Below are 18,698 nucleotides of genomic sequence, written 5' to 3' on the forward strand. Positions count from 1 at the left end.
GCTGTCTGAACTGGAGCTTGACCCATCTTTTCATGTTCTTCATCTTGTGTCCTCTCATTCTGTTATCTTCAGAATATGGCACAAAGAAATTAGAGTCCCTTATACTGTTGACCCCCCCCCCCCAAACGATAACCTTGTAAACCCCAATAACATCAATCATCTCTTACACCTCTTTTCTCAAGAAAAAATACATTTATATATATTAGCCAATTCTTGTAAGGTGACCTTTCCATCCTTGGAATCATCTTAATAGCCCTCCTCTGAACTTGTTTCAGTAAATCAATATCTTTTCTTAGATAATGAGACAAAAGCTGTCCTAGTATTCCAAGTGAGGCCTAACTGGTGATTTATGGTCAGAAATAATTACGTAATCAACATGTCTATAAATAAGCCTTAAATTTCTGTTAGCAACAGAGTACTGGTTCCTTGACTTAGGTGTTTTAGCCATTGTTAAGCCAAGTTCTTTTTCTTCGCTCATGCACTTGAGTTGGTTCTCATTGACATGTATATTAAATGTGTTATCCTATTGTAACCCACATGCATTACCCTGCACTTAATTAGAGATGTTTATTAAATTATTTTTCCAATTGATCCAAGTTAATCTACAGCATTATTTCTCAACCACCACTGCTGGTCATTTACAACTACCTTGCCAGTCCATGGGATTTCACAAAAGCAAAAAACAAACAGACAAAGACTAACAGAATATTCATATTCACATTGTAATGGTTTTTTTTTGTTGTTTCAATTTTAATGGTTTGAGATGGTTTAGGGAGACAGCAAACTATGGTTGAGAAGCACTGATCTTAGTATCTCAATAACCTCAGTACAGCTAGAAATACACAAGAGTATCATGTCATCATCAGACTTTACTAGTTAACTAATTATCCCATTATCAGTGTCAATAACATTGATAAGAATGAGCAAAGACCAAAGCACTGACATCTCGGGCATTCCACTAGTAATAATTTCCCTGTCAAATTGGACTCCATTAATAAAATCTTTTTCTCTAATCCAACTGCATTACAATACAATTAACTAGTCTTTCCCCAATCCATGCTGTAAAATACTGATATGTAATGCCTAGTATCACTTTGGGTCTGCTGTTTTGTGAAATAACGTGGTCATCAAGGTACCATTTGGGTCACACATTTAATGTCAATGGTAACCCATTGATTAGCATTAGTGAAGAAAATGATCTTGGAATAGTGGTATACAAGTTACTCAAGCTTTCGTGACTGTGCTCTGTTACTAGTAATAAAGGTAATAGAATTTTAGGATGTGTTTATAGACATGTTAATTACAAATTAAGAGAGATAATCTCTCTAAAAAATCATGAGTTAGGCCTTGCATAGATCATTGTGTACAGTTTTGGTATCCTTATCTAAGAAAGGATATTGACTTGTTAGGAAAGGTTACTAGGATGGTTCTAGGGAGGGGAAGGTTGTCCAATGGGTTAAAATCTCTTAATTTATTTTCTCTGAGTTTACAAGTTTATTCAGGGAATTCATAGGATAAGAGCCTCAGATACCTTCTTGTTATAATCTGGAGAAAACAGGATGAGAGGACACAAGCTTAAGATTTGGAAAACATAGGCTAGGTTCTTTTAACAAGGTGATTAACTTATGGAATGAGCTGCCATTAGCATTAGTGGAGGTTGGCATGTTATGTGAATTTAAGTGGGGAATCAGTGAATTCCTGAAAACTAAAGGATGGTTTAAAATTGTTATTTTTACTTTTCCTCAGGAATGGGTGTGCAAAGACTGCCTTGAAGTGTGAAAAAACAAATGACCTTCTGTTGTATGCATGTTAAGTTCAAGGCTGTACCTGCACACCCCTCCTGGAGAAATAGGTAACCAAAAACATTGAGTATAATCATCCATGTAAAATACATGGCAGACCCTGGCAGAAAATAGTAGCAGTTGTAATACTGATGGTGTTTTTAAGTTTTTGCTTTTTTTTTTTTTTTGTGTGTGTATATGACTTGTTTTATTAGGGACCTTATAACTAACTATGTAATGGCCCCATAAGTAGTTTGGTGTGAAAATAATTTGAAAAATGATTTTTTAAAGTAGATTGTCTATAAGGTCGAATGTACCCTACTTTATATTTTTTTATCTTGCTTTGTAAAGAGCTGTAGATAATATTTATTAATCAAATTAGTTTTTTGATGTATTTGATAGAAAGTAATTAACCAACAGGCTTTACAAAATAGAAATAGGGATAAGTCTATTTTGATCCCCTTTGGACATTCCCCATAGTTCATAGTTTACGTACAAATTTTTGTTGAGATTGGCCCAATAGGCTCGGAGGAGTTAGGGTGCAACAAACACACATTTCATCTTTATATATGTATAGATATTTGAGAATCATAATACCTCTATAAAACTGATGAATGCTCATTAGCACACTATTAATTTGATACTACTATTACAGGAATGATACTTGCTTAAAAGAGTAGAGAGAATTATACTGGTTTTAAGAAATTTGAGCATAAAAACTTGAACTTGTTTTCACTCAAAACAAATTGTGGTGGCTTGAAGCATTCAAAAATGTTAAATTCTTATAAAAAGTGTATGGGTTGTGAAATGATAAATTTAAATGCAATGGTGTAGTGAAACTGCAACAGACTGGAGCCCGATTGTTTACTTTTTTTTGTACTTTAAATATGAATTTATACAGATAATATTTTATGGTGTAGATATGCTATGTAAACTACAGTTAATTTATCAGTTACATGTTTATGAGTTTTGATATACCAGTTAGCTGTAACTACGTATTTTATAAGTTAATTATAAACAAATTAAGTACGGGAAATGCAGCCTACATGTGCATGTATAATTAAAGAGTGGGAATTAAGATTGAATTGATGGTCTGGCACAAAAAAGTTAATACAGCATCACTGGTCAGATGTAGGGACACTAAATACAGGCCTAAGAAATGCAGATCTAGACTATTTTTTGGTCCCCTGGTGGGTCAATTGTAAGTGTACAGATCTACAATGCTAAAATATAGGGTTTGACTCTCTGTGGTAGAGAAAGTGCAGATATCCCTTGTGTACCATTTTTCTAGAATGGGTTTTTTTTACTTGGCAGATGACACTACTTTGTTGAATATACACACTACTGCAATGGTATGATTTGTATGTGCTGTTATTTCAAAATGACATTCAAACTCTTGATGGAAAGATAGTTATATTTGAGGTTGTTTGGAATGTAAAGGCTAATTGACCTTTTTTTTTGTTGTGTGTGTGTGTGTAACAGGTAAAAAGAGTCTGTCTGTTACTTGAGAACAGAACATTGATTACCTACTTCTTGTTCTGCTACTCAAGCTATCAGCAGTCAGGCTTCTTTTCTGTTAAATATATTATATAGTGTTTCTTGAGTAAATTGAGACTCCCACACATGTTTATTCTCTAAAAGTACTACTTGTAGGAAGGGATACCAGCTTTAACTAATTTGCTTATGAAAAAACAAAACAAAATGATAGGCTATTCATTTTGATGAGGCCATCTGATATCCCCAGGTAGGAGCAAAATATACTAGTGAGCTATTAAGTATTAATCCTACGGAGGCCATTTGATACCTCCAGTGGGAACAAAATAATGTTGGGCTATTTATCTCGTTAAGCCATATGATATCCCCGTGTGGGAGATATCTGTTATTTCAACAGAGATTTGTCATTATAATAATTTCCAAATAGTTGGAGTTTAAGTAAATGTGTATATTAACAGTAACTTGTATAATATTTTTTCTATGGAACTAGTAAATTTTTAACATTAATGCTGCAAGACACTATATTTTACCGTATTTTTAAGATCTTTCTGAATTGGCAGGGTTGTAGCTATGGTGGGCAGCAGTCGTGGCTGCCCAGGACTCATTCTGCCCACCCAGCACTCCCTCCTTGCAATGTGATTACTGCTGCCTGGCACTAAATATCATTGGGAAAGAATTCATCATAAGCACAAAAAATTTCTTTGCTAATATTGCAGTGCAGCTTACTTTGCAATTAGCTTGTTAGAAACAAACACTTTTCCAGAAACATCCACAGGAAAAAAACTGCATGTGAAACAAACAGCCCATGCCATGTTAATTCAGTTGTACTTAGCATGGCACATCAGACAATATAATCCACAGTGGATTCCATACAAAGCCAATTTTCTTTCTAGTAAAAAGTTAATGTGGTGTGTAAAAATATTTTCGGAATTTTACAGATATCTAAAATATAAAAGTATATCGATGTGTTTTTCCAAAAAACGTTTTTAATCTCATTTGTATAAATTACCTGCTGTTAAAGATAGATCAATCAGAAAAATAAAACTCAGCTTAGAGTAAAATTTGTCTCTACCTTTATTTTTTTAGACTTGTCGTTCACACTTGTAACATGTTAGCCTAATGACTGCTCATTTGGAGTGTTTTATTGGACTTTCCTAATGAATTTACAATTTTTCAAAGCCATTAAAATTATAAACATGAAAATAATATTTATTTTTTTGCCTGTCCGAGGGGGGGGTATGGTGGTGGTATCTGCAGGCACGTACATCTGTGGGCTAGACTGGTTTTTATGATTCACCATTCAAATCATCTTAGCTACAACCGTGTGAATTGGTATCCTGTAAAGTTGTTTGACCTATCAAGAACATCAAGCAAACACAAGCTAAAAAAACCTAAGCTATCACTACAAGCTTTATCATAAAGTTATACTTGAGAGAAACATTTAAATGTGCTTTTCTTTGTATAATATAAATTTTAAACCTAAAGACAGATCTTGGTTGTTCAGTATTTATATTTAAAATTTAAAATTTTTATGTTATGCATAAGGTATTAGTTTGTCAATTAACCTTTTACATGGTATCTTATCAAAATATGCAATGTCTTCTAGGTTATAATCTAATTCACATTTTACTAAACCTACTCTTGACATTTTGTTTGATCATTAAGGTACATATTTTGAAGGCAGTAAGACACTTGTTTGTAATAGTTCCATAAGCAATAAGATATTTGTTGGTGATAGTTTGGTAAGCAGTAAGATACTTATTGTTAACAGTTTGATAAACAGGAAGGCATTTGTTTGTAATTGTTTGGTAAGCTGTATGATACTTAGTTTTAATATATTATTAAGTAGTGGTAATAGTACTTTTTCAGGTTTTATTTCTATTCAGTCTCTATTATTTAAGTTATTACTATCAGTATTATTAATAAACAAGTTGGGCAATGTATGATTTGAAATCTCTGGTGGTACATCAACCTGTTGTAAAGTTTAATGTTACTACACTTCTGTTTCTTCCTTGTAAAGCCACATTTACTTTTTCAAGGCGGGTTCAATCTATGGAGATCATATTTGAAAACCTGATAATCTTATAGATAACATTCTTGTGTTAGCTGTTGTCATATATTGCCATCTCATCTATAATATAGATTGTTAATGTATTAATCCCTCAGATGTGACTTACTGATAACTATGTTTTTCACAGTTAACAGTGTGGCAGTACACAGTTGATTTGTACCAAAAATATTTTCAAGATTTCATGAAAATCTTTATTGTTCATGTTACTTTAGTGGTAAATATGTTTCAGAATTAAAAATGCAACAATTTTTATTACTGTTTTAGTTAGTTCTGAATATATTGCATAATTCTCTACAAATTACAAGTACTTTTGTGTGATCTTTCTTGTAGATACTGAAAAAAGTAAATTTCTCAAGTCTGTTGAAGTCTTTAACATGTACAATGGAATAGGACTTCAGACACCACGGGGTAGTGGTACAAATGGCTATGTTCAAAGGAATTTGTCATTAGTTAGACGAGTGAAAGACAAAGTAAACTACAAAACAGAAGAAGACATCAAGAAACTTGATGCTTTAGCTAACAAACAACCAAATGAAGATATACTAGCCCATGAAAGGAAACGAAAAGTTGAACTGAAATGTATGGAAATGCAAGAACTGATGGAAGAACAAGGGTAAGTGTAATGATAAAATTTTGAATTAATCATTACATTAACATCAAAAGTAATAGCACTGGTACAATCTCTAAAATGTTTCTTAACCTGTTGTTCACACCTTTCAATTCACAAAATTTTCTGGGGGATGGCTGCAAGGTGTTGTTAAAATCAAATGTTTCTTAACCTGTTGTTCACACCTTTCAATTCAAAAATTTTCTGGGGATGGCTGCAAGGTGTTGTTAAAATCAAATGTTTCTTAACCTGTTGTTCACACCTTTCAATTCATAAAATTTTCTGGGGGATGGCTGCAAGGTCTTGTTAAAATCAAGGTAGCCGTACTTACAAAAGTTAACATTCATCTATGGAATTTAATGTTCTCCACCTATGTAAGTCAAAGGTATTTTTGGCTTTAAAAAGTTAAATATTGAATTTACATATACTACTGCATCTTTCTTATCTTGTTTCTTTTTTTTTATTTGTAGAACTGTGTACAAATAAACTATCACCTAGTGGGTAATGCAAATTCCAACAAGTTTAGCAAGAAACCAAACCTTTCAGTTCACATTTTCATGTCCAATGACTGTATTTGTTGTGTGATTCATAGATAAAATAATAAGAAAATATAGTTGGTTGAGTTTAATTGAATGTTTTTTCTTATTTCAAGCTGTATTATTGTCAATTAACAGTTTTGTCCATTTCAATTCTTTGTTAATATTACAAAACTTAAGTTATAACTACAATCACTAACATTCATTATTAGAGTGAAAAATTCCTGCTTAACTGTAAAAATGTTTTGCTGGTATATACAGAGATCAAAATGTCCACTTTCCTCTCATCTTTGGACTGTTTGGTTCTATCACCTTGTTAACTCGTCATTTTAAGATAAAATAAGGTGATAGTCATTCAAGTTAATTTTCAAAGATGTTTCAGTTAATCAGTACTTGCTTTATCATCCATAAAACCAATTTATTGGAATTGGGCAGTACTTATAATTGGCTTAGTGTTTGCACTGCGTACTTGCAACCTGCTTGTGGATTTTCAATAATGGGAGGTCAGATTTTTGGCTGTATGTAATTTTCCTACATCATCAGTGTCAGTTAAAATAATCAGTTAATGTTACAAACTATTCAAGGAATTGAAATATTGTCATTGTAAATTCTTACTGTTATTTTCTATTAATTCGAGGCTTGTTAGTTTAATCTGTGAGAGTCACATCTTGTGAAGATAACCAATTAAAATTTCTGTTTCCGATTATTCCAGCTATCCAAGTTTCATGTAACAATAATTGATTAATTGAATGTAATCAATGAATAAGCCTGGCAATTAATTGATTTTACAAATTACCCAGCTCTATTTACATGCGGTGCAAATTTGAATTAAAACATAAAACTACAACACTAAATTATTGAACTTTTTCATGTGACTAAATGTTGATCCCTGTTAGATTATGATTGTTTAGTCACTATTGATTTTCCTTCCAATTCCTATTTGATTATAATCTTCTATTCCTTCATTCATCAGAGCACTCTGCAGACTGTTTTGTTGCTGTGTGGACAACTTGTACTAACTCATCAGAAAATGTGTATGAATCGGAACATAAGTTTTGTTTTTTGTATGCATTAGAGCACTGGCAGACTAAAAGATGACAAGCTTTTTAAGTATTTGGATTGTGAAAGTGAAACTGATGATAAGCAAGAATCATCCAGTGACAATAAAAAGCAATAGTTATGTGTTGCAGTGTTTGTTAAAACTGCCAACAAATGGTCAAATTACTAGATATTACACTTGGGCACACTCTTGAAAATAATCAGTCAACAGTGATTGTACTGTGGCATACCCTATGCTGCATGCAACAGATCCATCATATTCAGAGAGTATTGTTTTAGGTGAGATACCTTGATAATTATGGAGTTAATTTAGTCAGCTAATATCTTGCACATGCTAGACAGAAACAAGGATATTTTTTACCATTTTTATTGAAATTTCACCTCAGAAGTGTAACACAGCCAATTAAAAAATAATAATCTAACTTTTGATCATAGTTAATCAGTATATCTTTTTAAACTGACAAACTAACTTGAAACACCTGATTAGTGAGTTGCTCATACAGAAAAAACATTTAACTTCATCTGGTAGGGAACTGTGGATTTATGTAGGAATATGTCCATAGTCAGAAAGTTTTCCTCGTAGAAGTCAGGGTCAGATAACAAAAAAAATATATTTATATAAAATGTTGGTGACATAATATTTCATTTTTAATTCCAGTTTGTGAATAGAAACAAAAGTGAGAAGGGATGTTTTGATACTTACAAAGCAGTATAAAATTGTTTGTTTGTTTTTAATTATGCACAAAGCTACACAAGGGCTATCTGTGCTCTGCCCACCACGGGTATCGAAACCCGGTTTCTAGCGTTGTAAGTCCGCAGACATACCGCTGTGCCACTGGGGGGGATTATAAAATTGTTATCTTTATTATAATACATTTTCACTGTAAAGTATGAGCATGCATTGAGCCATGTAAAAACAACAAAAATACAAGTTTAGCAAGTAGTTTTTAAAAATTGACCATTACTCTCTAGATAGTGATGAAAAAAAAAATATTTCAGCCAACATTTCATCAGGACTAGTAGTACTGAAAATATCTCTTGTACTACTAACTGTGATGAAGCAAAAGATTGGCTGAAATAAAAGTTTTTTTTATCTGGAGAGTGAGGCTTCTTTTTTGTTTTTCTAATCTTATTGCCAAAAATTTCTAAGAATCTCTATTATGAACTACTAATTGAATAAAAATGATGATTGATTAATAGCAACCATTTTAAGCAGTAATTGGCTGGTTTTCTTATAGACATGTGTATACATCTTCCACTTGTCAAACCAGGTAGCGCAAACAATCAGAATGACCTAAATGTAGCCCTTCATATTCATATAGTCTCCAACAAATGTGTAAATGCACTTAAAATAACAGTTCACATTATTGGACAGATCATTTCACAACTTTACAATTACACTCTTAACAAAGCAGTAATTTAATTTTATCTCTAATACTTAAATTCAAGTTTCCAATCTTATCAGTCCCTTACTATGACTTCTCATGAAATGTTAATTGAAGTATGAAACAGTTTTAAATATTGGAACAGGTCACTTCTAGTTCTTAAACTGTTCAAAGAAAAGATACAAAGCACCACACTAATAGCCTGTCTTTTGTATTTTCCAGGATTTTCAAATTTTTTCTCTTTGTACAGTAATATTATATTACCTTGTTATTGGTAATTCTTATGCAGTCAATTGTATAATTATTATATATTTGCTAATAGTTATTTTTTAATATTATATATTTCATACAGCTATTGTCAAGAAGAAATTGATAAAAAAGTGGCAGCGTTTCGGTTGATGTTATCAGAAAAGATAGATACAGGGGAACAGGAGGTTGCTAGAGATGATTCTGGCCGGATAATGTAAGCTATTTTCTACTGAGCTAATTTAACTTGCTGTCTAGTTTGTGATGTCAACCTGTATGCTTTATAAAATCTCTGTGGAGACTGTTGATGGTAAATGTCTATAATAAAATAAACATCGTACAGCATGTATTAAGGCCTTTGTAAAATAATGCATTAATAATTCCAGTTCTGTAACAGTTTATCTTGGATTTGATTAGCATCAAAATGTTAGTGTCTATAAAACATTTCATTTGTTACAAGATTTATATTTTTTTGCTGCCAATAGGCACCACAAAATATATGAATTATTAATGTAGGCATTATAATGAAACAGGCTGAGTTATACAATACAACTGTTATTTATATAAATTAAAACATATTTGTGGGATGCACTCTTCATGTGTTGGGACAGTGATAGTAGTGAGTGTAAGAATCATGATTAAAAGTAATTGATTTATATCTGTCAGTTTTTGTACTTGTTACAGTTGGTTAGAACTTGTATATAGTTATATTTAGCAGCAATAGATGGCAGTAAAGTTTACATGTAAATTCATGATTTTCCCACTTAACTGAAATTTGTTTATATTAATAACATGCTGACTTTTGCTCTCAATTAATTTTCATCACAATAATAACAACATATTTTCTTGTGTGTTTCACACTATTTAAGTAATTCAAATGTAAACACAACAGGTTACCAGTATTGGTATAACTGGACAGTTTAGAAAAAGATTGGCTTAAAAAAGTCAAAAGTCCTACCTGTGTGTGTGTGTATTTTTTGTAAAAATAGTTATCTTTTTGTCACAGGTGTTAGTTGCTCTAAAGGAAAATTGTTATGTATGATTACGGCTGACCTGTTTGGGAAAGTCACATTGTTAGGCCTGCTCTCTTTCTTCAACTGTTGTCAGGCTTATTATACCTAAAACTTGATAGTGGGCAAGATTGATTTCTCAGGTTTTCTTCTGTTATCCCTGTACCTGAATGATTTATTAAAAACTGTTTCAAAACAATAACATTAAATATTATGATTATCAGTCATCTCCATAAAAAAACGGTGACTTAGTTAAACACCAGTCTCAATCTTGAAAATCAAGTTATTGTGAAGTAACATGCAGAAAAAAAAACTTTCCAAGACAGTACTTCACCTCTGCACCCAGAACTGCTATTTTCTTCACGGCATCTGTCTATGTGATTTGCATGCCACTAGTCTCAAGTTAACTTTCATCTAAAATTCACGCCTTTAATGTGAACTGAGCTGGTGCATGATGATGATGATATCACATGACAGTAGCCCTCCACCAATAGGAGGGTGACACAACCTCCATGTGTAGTAACTCTTCCTATGCACTTGCATTTGAAATAACTTCATTCTTTTTCCTCTGCATTACATTTAACAGATGTATTGAAACTTCTTGTCCTAGTTAAATTTACTGAGATTGTACTCCTTAACAAACTTTGAATTTTGTTTTACATTGGGTTTAGTTTCACAAAGCATAAAGTTCTGTCATTAATTCTCAAGTAATGGTGACTTCCACTTTATCCAATGTGAGTAACAACATTACATTCATGCTTCAACTATGGCTTCTGGAAGCTTATTGACTGTTAATGATGTTATAGTCATTGTACAGCGTGTTGTGGGGTCCCTCATGCATACTGGGCCTCTTCCTCCTGTCCATTTGGCTGACATTCCTTCTCCTTAGTTTGAGAATGACCAGGTAGAAGACAAATCTGGTTGGCTCTTCATTCCACCTGGATTTGCTTTGGGTACTGCCTTACCAGTTGAAGAAAATATCCTCAACCTTCCACTATCTTTCAGGACATGATTTCTTGTGTATGTTCCTTTCTTTGTATGATTTATCCTGATTTTTACTCCATGAAATTAATACTTGGGAATACCTTGTATTTCCTCCCACACCTGATATTAGGGTTCATGCTGATTCCTTTCTTCAACAACTTCAAACCCATACCACAAGCCTTGTTTTCCTTCCCTTCTTGTTTCCTTACAGCCATTCTTCCTTTCCTAGACTTCCAGTCTTTGGAACTTCTACCTGCTTGGGGAATGTACCACTTGTCTTTTGTTTCACTCTCTAGAAATCTAGTCTTTGGAACTTCTACCTGCTTGGGGAATGTACCACTTGTCTTTTGTTTCACTCTCTAGTGCTCACTTTTTGCATATTCATATTTTTCTTACTACTCACATAGATGCCTTTACCACTCATCATTCAGCTCTGGTTATCAATGTTATCAGCCAGCATTGGTCTCAACTTTTTCTGTATGCTTATCCTCCTCTTTGACTCCTCCCTCGAGTGCTCAACTTGATGCATGACACTTCTTGTTGGGTCCTACTGGTGGTACTTCTTTGATCATCTCAACCAGAATTTTTTCTGCTTCTTCATTTGGCATCCATCCCCCCCATCCTCTAGCCAATGTCCCCCCCTTTTACTTCAACCCCACACACCCCTTTTTCATTCCAGTATCTTGTCTCTACACCTTCATGTGTGGGATTTGTTCAGTCCATCACCCTTCAGGCTTGACTCTCCAATCGTGTAACCTTCTTGTCCCATTTCTATTGACCTTCCACTTTGTCTATCAACAGAAGAGGCAGGTCTTTCTTTGTTGGTCCATCCACTGCTCCCTTCCTCCTGGCTGCCCTACTGTGAACCACGTTTTTGACTTCTTTACTTGGTTGTTTGACCATGGCTTGTTGGTCTCCGCCATTGCTGGTAATCAAGTGTCTTTATTCACTACATTTCACCTTTCCTGTTATCACCAAGTGTTTTCTTTACCTGTTCTCTCCACACTGTTCCAATCCTTTTTATCAAATCCATGCCTGACTGGGACCTTAAACTCTTGGACTATGAGCTGGGTGCATTGCACCCAGCCCATAACCATGAGAGTAACCATACTATAACTTTTGATAATATGTGTGTATCTTCACAAAATTTTGCAAATTATTGGTAAATGTTACAAGGCTTTTATACACAAAATATCAGATTTTTATCAAGTATTAAGAATTTATGATTAAAGATTTGCTCGGGAAATTTTTCTTTTGGAATGTTGACTATCCAACATGCAGCGTAATTTTTATTTTAAGATTAAAAATACTCCTCTTCTTCTGAATATTGACAAATTTCATTTGTGTAATCTCTATAACCTCGTAGATAACTATGAACATTTTTTTAGAAAACTATATTTTATCTACATTAACTGTATAGGAGGTTGGTTGTATTGACTAACCTCATATAAATCTAAATTACCTTTTTTAATTCTAAAATTACATTAAACTGTAACAGGAAACCACAAATGGTTATTCTAAATAGCTTAAATCTGGTAACATTATACATCTATTTATATTTATTAATTTCTTGTTTTATTGACCTTCAAACTGTGACTAATAATACCCCCACACAAATTGTAAATCACATAGTGCATGTGCAGCTCATGTTACCCTATCAAATAGCATAAAACTGGCCTTTATAAAGTACAAATGTCTTAGTCTTACTACTAGTGCACCAATATTTTGTAAAATACAATATCATTTTGTTTACCATACATTACATAAATTTTTAAATTTCAGTTATTTTTCTTAAAACATATAACAGTAAGTAAAAAAACATATAGAGAACAATGATTTGATCTCTACTACTTATGATGTTATGAAATTTTTTTGTACTCGCATGTTATACTTGCTAAGCCTCATCAAATTTTGCATGTGAAGGGTGAAAACAAAATATTTTTGTAGGTTTTATATATGCATTTTAAAATAAAAATTTTAACTTACTATACCGGTACCACAAAATTTCTCTAAGCTGTATTTTTATGGTCTAAAAAAATCTCATTTCTGATCAGCATATTGCCTTGATCACCACTCTACAAACACTCCAACAGTTATAATGGCTTAACCTGCTTGAATACTTTAGGGAAACTGACAGAATTAATTAGTTCAAAATGAGCACTGTTGATTGGTTATAAACATGTAATTGAGAGAAGTAGGCATAGGTAAACAAGTATTTTCAAAAGAGGAAGTGTTGGGCTGAGCCACTGTCATGTATTCGCTAAGTATAATGATATCTCAGCAAATAGAAAAGGTAGGAGGTTCTTATTTTATATTCATAAGAAACTATAGATTTTGTATTGTGGGTATCATAAAATGAAATTTTAATAAAAGCAGGAAATGATGTACCATATGATACAAAAAATTTATATTTAGCATTTTTTTTGTATTTAATTTTAAATTAAGAAATTTAATAATGTTTAGAACTAATACTTGAGTTATAAACTACAATTTCAAACCAAAATTATTGACATACAATCATGATATATTAGTTTAATAAAATTTTTGATGTAAGTTTTTAATGTAATCCATATGTGATGATATGCCCTCTGACCCTACCCGTAAGTAAAAGGGTTAATGTTGTGTTTCACACTCTCACGTATGCCCTGTTCAAACCATTTGCTTCTTGTTCTTTAAACCACCTTCTTCTTAAAACTTGTTTCCTTCTACTTCTTGCATGTGGTTGCCATCATTCTAGTATCTATGCTATTGATGCTTCTAGCTCTCTCTTCCACTGCACTTATTTACTCCTTTACCTGGACTGGACTTTCCTTCCCAAGACTTAGGCCACCCGGGAAGGTGACCATACATTCTCTCCTATCTCCATTTTTTCTATCTCTCACCTCTATGATTGTTCAGACCTTGATCAGCTACTATATCCAATTTTAGCTGTTTGGCATTATTTATTACAAACTTCACCCTTTTGAGATCCCAGCCGTTTCTTGTTTCTTCACTGCAACCCTTCTTCTTCTAGGGACCTCTCGCCTTCTACCCTTGGATGGGCCCATCATTTCCTCTGGTTGGCATATTCTTCCCTTGATGTTGATACTTGCAGGCTGTTTCATATTTCATTACATCAGATTTGTCACCTGTCTCATTTTCGTCAAAGCTTGGACAGGATCCTCCATACTGGCACATGAATGATTTCCCACATGTGTGTTGCTCATTATCTTCATTGTCTAGCTGTTTCGAATCCCCTCCCAATTACTATCCTTCAATTCAACCCACTTTCTTTGAGAGGGGTATGTTTTCTTTTTCTCTCTCTTTTTGTCTAACAGGATCCCACCAGGTGGATGGTGCTGCCTTCTAGGCTATGCTTATTTCCTGAAGTTTGCATTGGGCCAGGGGTAACAGAAAGTGATCAATCCATCCACCCTGTCTCTACCTGTGCCCACTGTTGAGATGGGGTGTTCTGCAAGGCCTCTGGAAGTATCCTTGAGGTATACATATTTACTCAGTTTTCCAATCTAGACAATACCAATTCCATGGACTATCATGTAAAAAGCTAGCACCAGGGAAGTGTCTGCCCACTTCTTTGGCTTGTACTTGCTGGCTTTTGAAAATAGTTTCACAGTCATCTATTGTACTATCTCCAAAAAAAGATCTATTCAGCAAGCATCTGATGGGGATCAAGGCACTTCTCCAGGTCTCTGCAATGTGAATTCACGAATTCTCCCCCATTCTTGAAGTGGAGCACGAGAGACCCTTGCCACTTACTAGTTCCTAACTTCTGGGATGGTGGACCTTGGAGAATCTCATTGGTTGGGCTTAGCACAAAATGGTGAGAAGTAGATGTGAGCACACCCTAAACACAATACACATATTGACTTGCCAACTGTTTGTGTGCAGGTGCTCAATTGGTCCTGATCAATTCCAATCATCCCTGCATAACTTCAGGCTCCTTTGCCTTTCCAAAGTTTATCCTGATCAAGACAAGATGCAGTCTCCAATAGGTGTGCCCCTATGGAGCCCTTGCCATCAGGTGACACACTCCATAGTCTTTCCGTTCAGGTGTTTCTGAAAGAAGCTCATCTAGGCTTAAAACTTGCACTGGCACCTCCACCAATTCACCATAGAATTTTAGCAATTCTATCTGCAGAGGTGAGGTATTGTCTCAGAAGTTAACACTTTCCTAATCTGAAAATGTATTTCTGATAGATACCTCTTCACACATTCCCACCTGTCTTCCCCACTTCCAGTGCACCTTTTTACTTGCTTCATCTAAGAATGATGTTATGTCAAGTGCATAGGAGGAGTTACTCTGCAGGGAGGTTTTGTTGCTTTCCTGTTGGTACAGAGAACGTTTGTTGCATGATTATGTTATCATGCCACATAACAGTTCATGTTAATTTTCAGCTATTATTGAATAATCTGACTCAGTATCAGTACAGCCTACTACTTTCACACCATTAATTTTTAGTGTTAGATGTAGCAGATCAGTTTTAGTTGTAATTAAATAATTGATGGAGTTTTTACTTTCATGGGATTCAAAACTGCCTTCTTTGACTCTTGCTCTCATTTCCTGACTGCTGACCTTCATCTCTTTGTTCCTTGTTTTCAAATTTTAACATTTTCCTTATCTGAAAATGTATTTACGACAGATACCTCTTCACACGGTTAAGCTATCTTTCCCATGCATCTGCCTTAGGGATTTGCATACCACTAGCCTTTAGTGAATTCCCACCTAATCTCACAAGAATAGGAGGATGACACACCTCCTAGTGCGCTAACTTCCTGTATGTGTTTCCATTTGTGAATCTTCATTCTTTGATGAGGTAAGGAATAATAAGGTGCACCAGAAATTGGGAGGATGGGTGGGAATATGAGTGTGTGTATATATATCTGTCAGAAATACATTTTTGATTTAGGAAAATGTTAACTTTAAAGGTGTTTTATAATTTTGTTGCTCATCTGTCTATTCTATAGGGTAAAGTAATGTTAATAAACATTGTTAAAAACTTAATTTTTTTTTGTCAAATTAAAACTTTTATATTCATTTATAATATATATATGTGTGTGTGTGTGTGTGTGTGTGTTAAATGTTTATGATAACTGCATAAAAACATGTTAAATTAAATTTTTCTTGTAATCTAATAAAATTTTACTTTGAAAAACAGAATGTAACATGTTTAATATGACATTTAACAAAAATACAACAGCACTATACTACTTGAACCATAAGAATTTGTATTCTATTTTTTTGGGAACATGAATTTTTTATGAGATCTCCAAATTTTTCTCTGGAATCCTTGGTTTCATGTATATAGGAGTTGTAGATCTTCAATGGAAAAAGGTTTTTAGAGAGCTCTTCTTATGATTCTTTCACTACAACAATGTCCAGGTTACTGTGCCATTTACCAGATCTGCATGATAGGGATTGGTTTTGTTTTAGTTATTAAACCACATTCTAATGATGCCAACATGTGCATGTAGAAGATTCTAGGCCCAATACTTATGAAAAACTCGTAATTTTCTATAGCCATTCTAATTTCACACTCACAATTAATGTTAAAGGTTTGTTTAGAATAAAAAACATTTTAAGAGAACCATCTCTTACTGTTTTGTAAGATATTTTTATTATAAAAGATAATCTTAATTTTCAGACTTTCCACATTTATTACGCTTTCCACAAGCCTTTTCCACCCTCCTATTGGAATTAAATGATTCCAATGTGTCTCTCATGTAAATCATCATGCATCACTTCTCCACCAATGGGAGAATAGTACACTCACATGACGCATGAGACTCCCTCTATGTGCCTCTACTAAACTATCACTTCCCATTTGGCAGCGCTTTCACTCGGATGTCTTTCTTTTTTCGTCTTGATTAGTGTTTGAGATTGAATTAGTTCTTTAAGTGGTTTAATTTCACATACTCCATTGTGGTTTTTAAAGCATTCAGGTTCAATTACTCTTGTTCTAGTTGCATTTATTTCTTCTTTCAAACACTTTTGTCGACAGAAAGAACATGAATTCCGAAGTTAATGTCACCACTTCAGGTGTCTCACATTAGACAGGAACTTCACCACAGGCTTGAGGTGCTGGCAACCTGTTGGGAGATTTGTCTATGTTTATTCACAGGGAGATTAAATGTTATATGGGTCTACCTCAATCTCCAGCCATTGCCCCACTTCCTCCTTAACCTGTGGAACCTGGGCAGGCTGACGAGGACTTTGATCACCTGTTTCCACTTCCTGAATTTGCTGTGCTTTCCCATACCCTTCCTGTTCGGCATTCCACGTTTTTTTTTGGACTTTATTTCTCAAGTATGTGATGTATTTTCCCTTGCTGCTATATCTTATGACCCATGTCCATCATTACTACATGAATATCCTTCCTAACCTTATTTGGTTTTTCCCCCATCCCCCAGATTCACGCTGAACAATTTATCTCTTTGTTGGGCAGTGGCATTAGTATGCCTCGTCCCCCACAGGCTTTGGATCAGTTTGCCCTAGCATATAATAGGGCTGACTGTCCATATCTCGACCAACAACTATTGGGTTCTGTTTTACCTGTTTGGGGGTGGTCCTCAAATCTCCCGTTAGTTTCACCCATGCCCAATTTTCCCACCTCCATCTTACCCTCACAACTCTTTTGTGGTACCTTTTCGTAATCCATCTCCTATCTGAGGCTCTTCACAGAAATCATGAGGGATTGGCTCATTTGTCATTTGTGGCTCTGGCTTTACAAATTGTGATTTATCTGTTGTTGGGATCTTTTAGATCATGATGCTGTTTTATCTAGAACTCATTTACTTGTTCCTTATCTCCAGGATCTGGGTATGGCTCCGGTTTTAAGACGTTACATCTTTGATGTGGTCCTACAGTTCTTGGAGACTCAGGTGGCATCTGTCCAGCAACAATCTACCTTTTCTCATCTGGTAGCCTGTTTATCTCAGTCAGAGCCGATTGTGCCGTCGATTCTGGTTTTCCATCCTTCCCCTTCTCAACTCTTACCTGTCCCTCCTTCTTGCGGTGCCACAACTCACTGTTTTTCTCGACGACGCACGATATGCCTCTAACAGTTGTGATGACTACCTGGTGGGAACTTGACTTGCAACCTTTGTTCGTTGATGGCATTATTTCATCGCTGGGTTCTTAAGGTTTTGTCAGAGAGTCTCGAAATTCCATTTCTTGCCCCACCTTTCTTGTCCCAAGCACCTGTTTCTTGTCCTTCTCCTCGGAATCCCATAACTTGCCAGCATCTGTCAGAGGTAGTAAAGGACCTCCTGACCCATCAGGTTATCGAACCTGTTCTACATCATTCACTGGGGATTTACTCCTTTTGTTTATTGTTCCCAAAAAGACTAAGGACTGGAGGCCTGTCATCAATCTAGCCTGCCTCAATCGATTTGTTCAACTTCTATGTTTCACCATGGAGTTCCTACCTCACTCTTCAGTGGATATTTTCTCCAGGTCTATGAATGACTAAGATGAACATTTCCAATGCTTATCTGCATATTCCCATCTCAGAATCAATTTGACCTT

At 34.5% G+C, this 18,698-nt stretch overlaps 1 protein-coding gene across 1 annotated transcript in view; it reads left to right on the forward strand.

The window, feature by feature from the left end:
• Positions 1-9,414, forward strand: part of LOC106474765 (serine/arginine repetitive matrix protein 2-like) — a 14,384-nt gene extending 4,970 nt beyond the window's left edge. Inside the window, exons 2-3 of the mRNA XM_013935457.2 lie at positions 5,677-5,959; positions 9,286-9,414. Of these exons, the coding sequence (XP_013790911.2) occupies positions 5,721-5,959; positions 9,286-9,400 (354 nt within the window). The 5' untranslated portion in view covers positions 5,677-5,720 and the 3' untranslated portion in view covers positions 9,401-9,414. The remainder of the gene's footprint in view (positions 1-5,676; positions 5,960-9,285) is intronic.
• The last annotated feature ends 9,284 nt before the right edge of the window (positions 9,415-18,698 follow it).

This window comes from Limulus polyphemus, unplaced genomic scaffold, assembly GCF_000517525.1.
Source record: "Limulus polyphemus unplaced genomic scaffold, Limulus_polyphemus-2.1.2 Scaffold7660, whole genome shotgun sequence".
Lineage (NCBI taxonomy): Eukaryota > Metazoa > Arthropoda > Merostomata > Xiphosura > Limulidae > Limulus > Limulus polyphemus.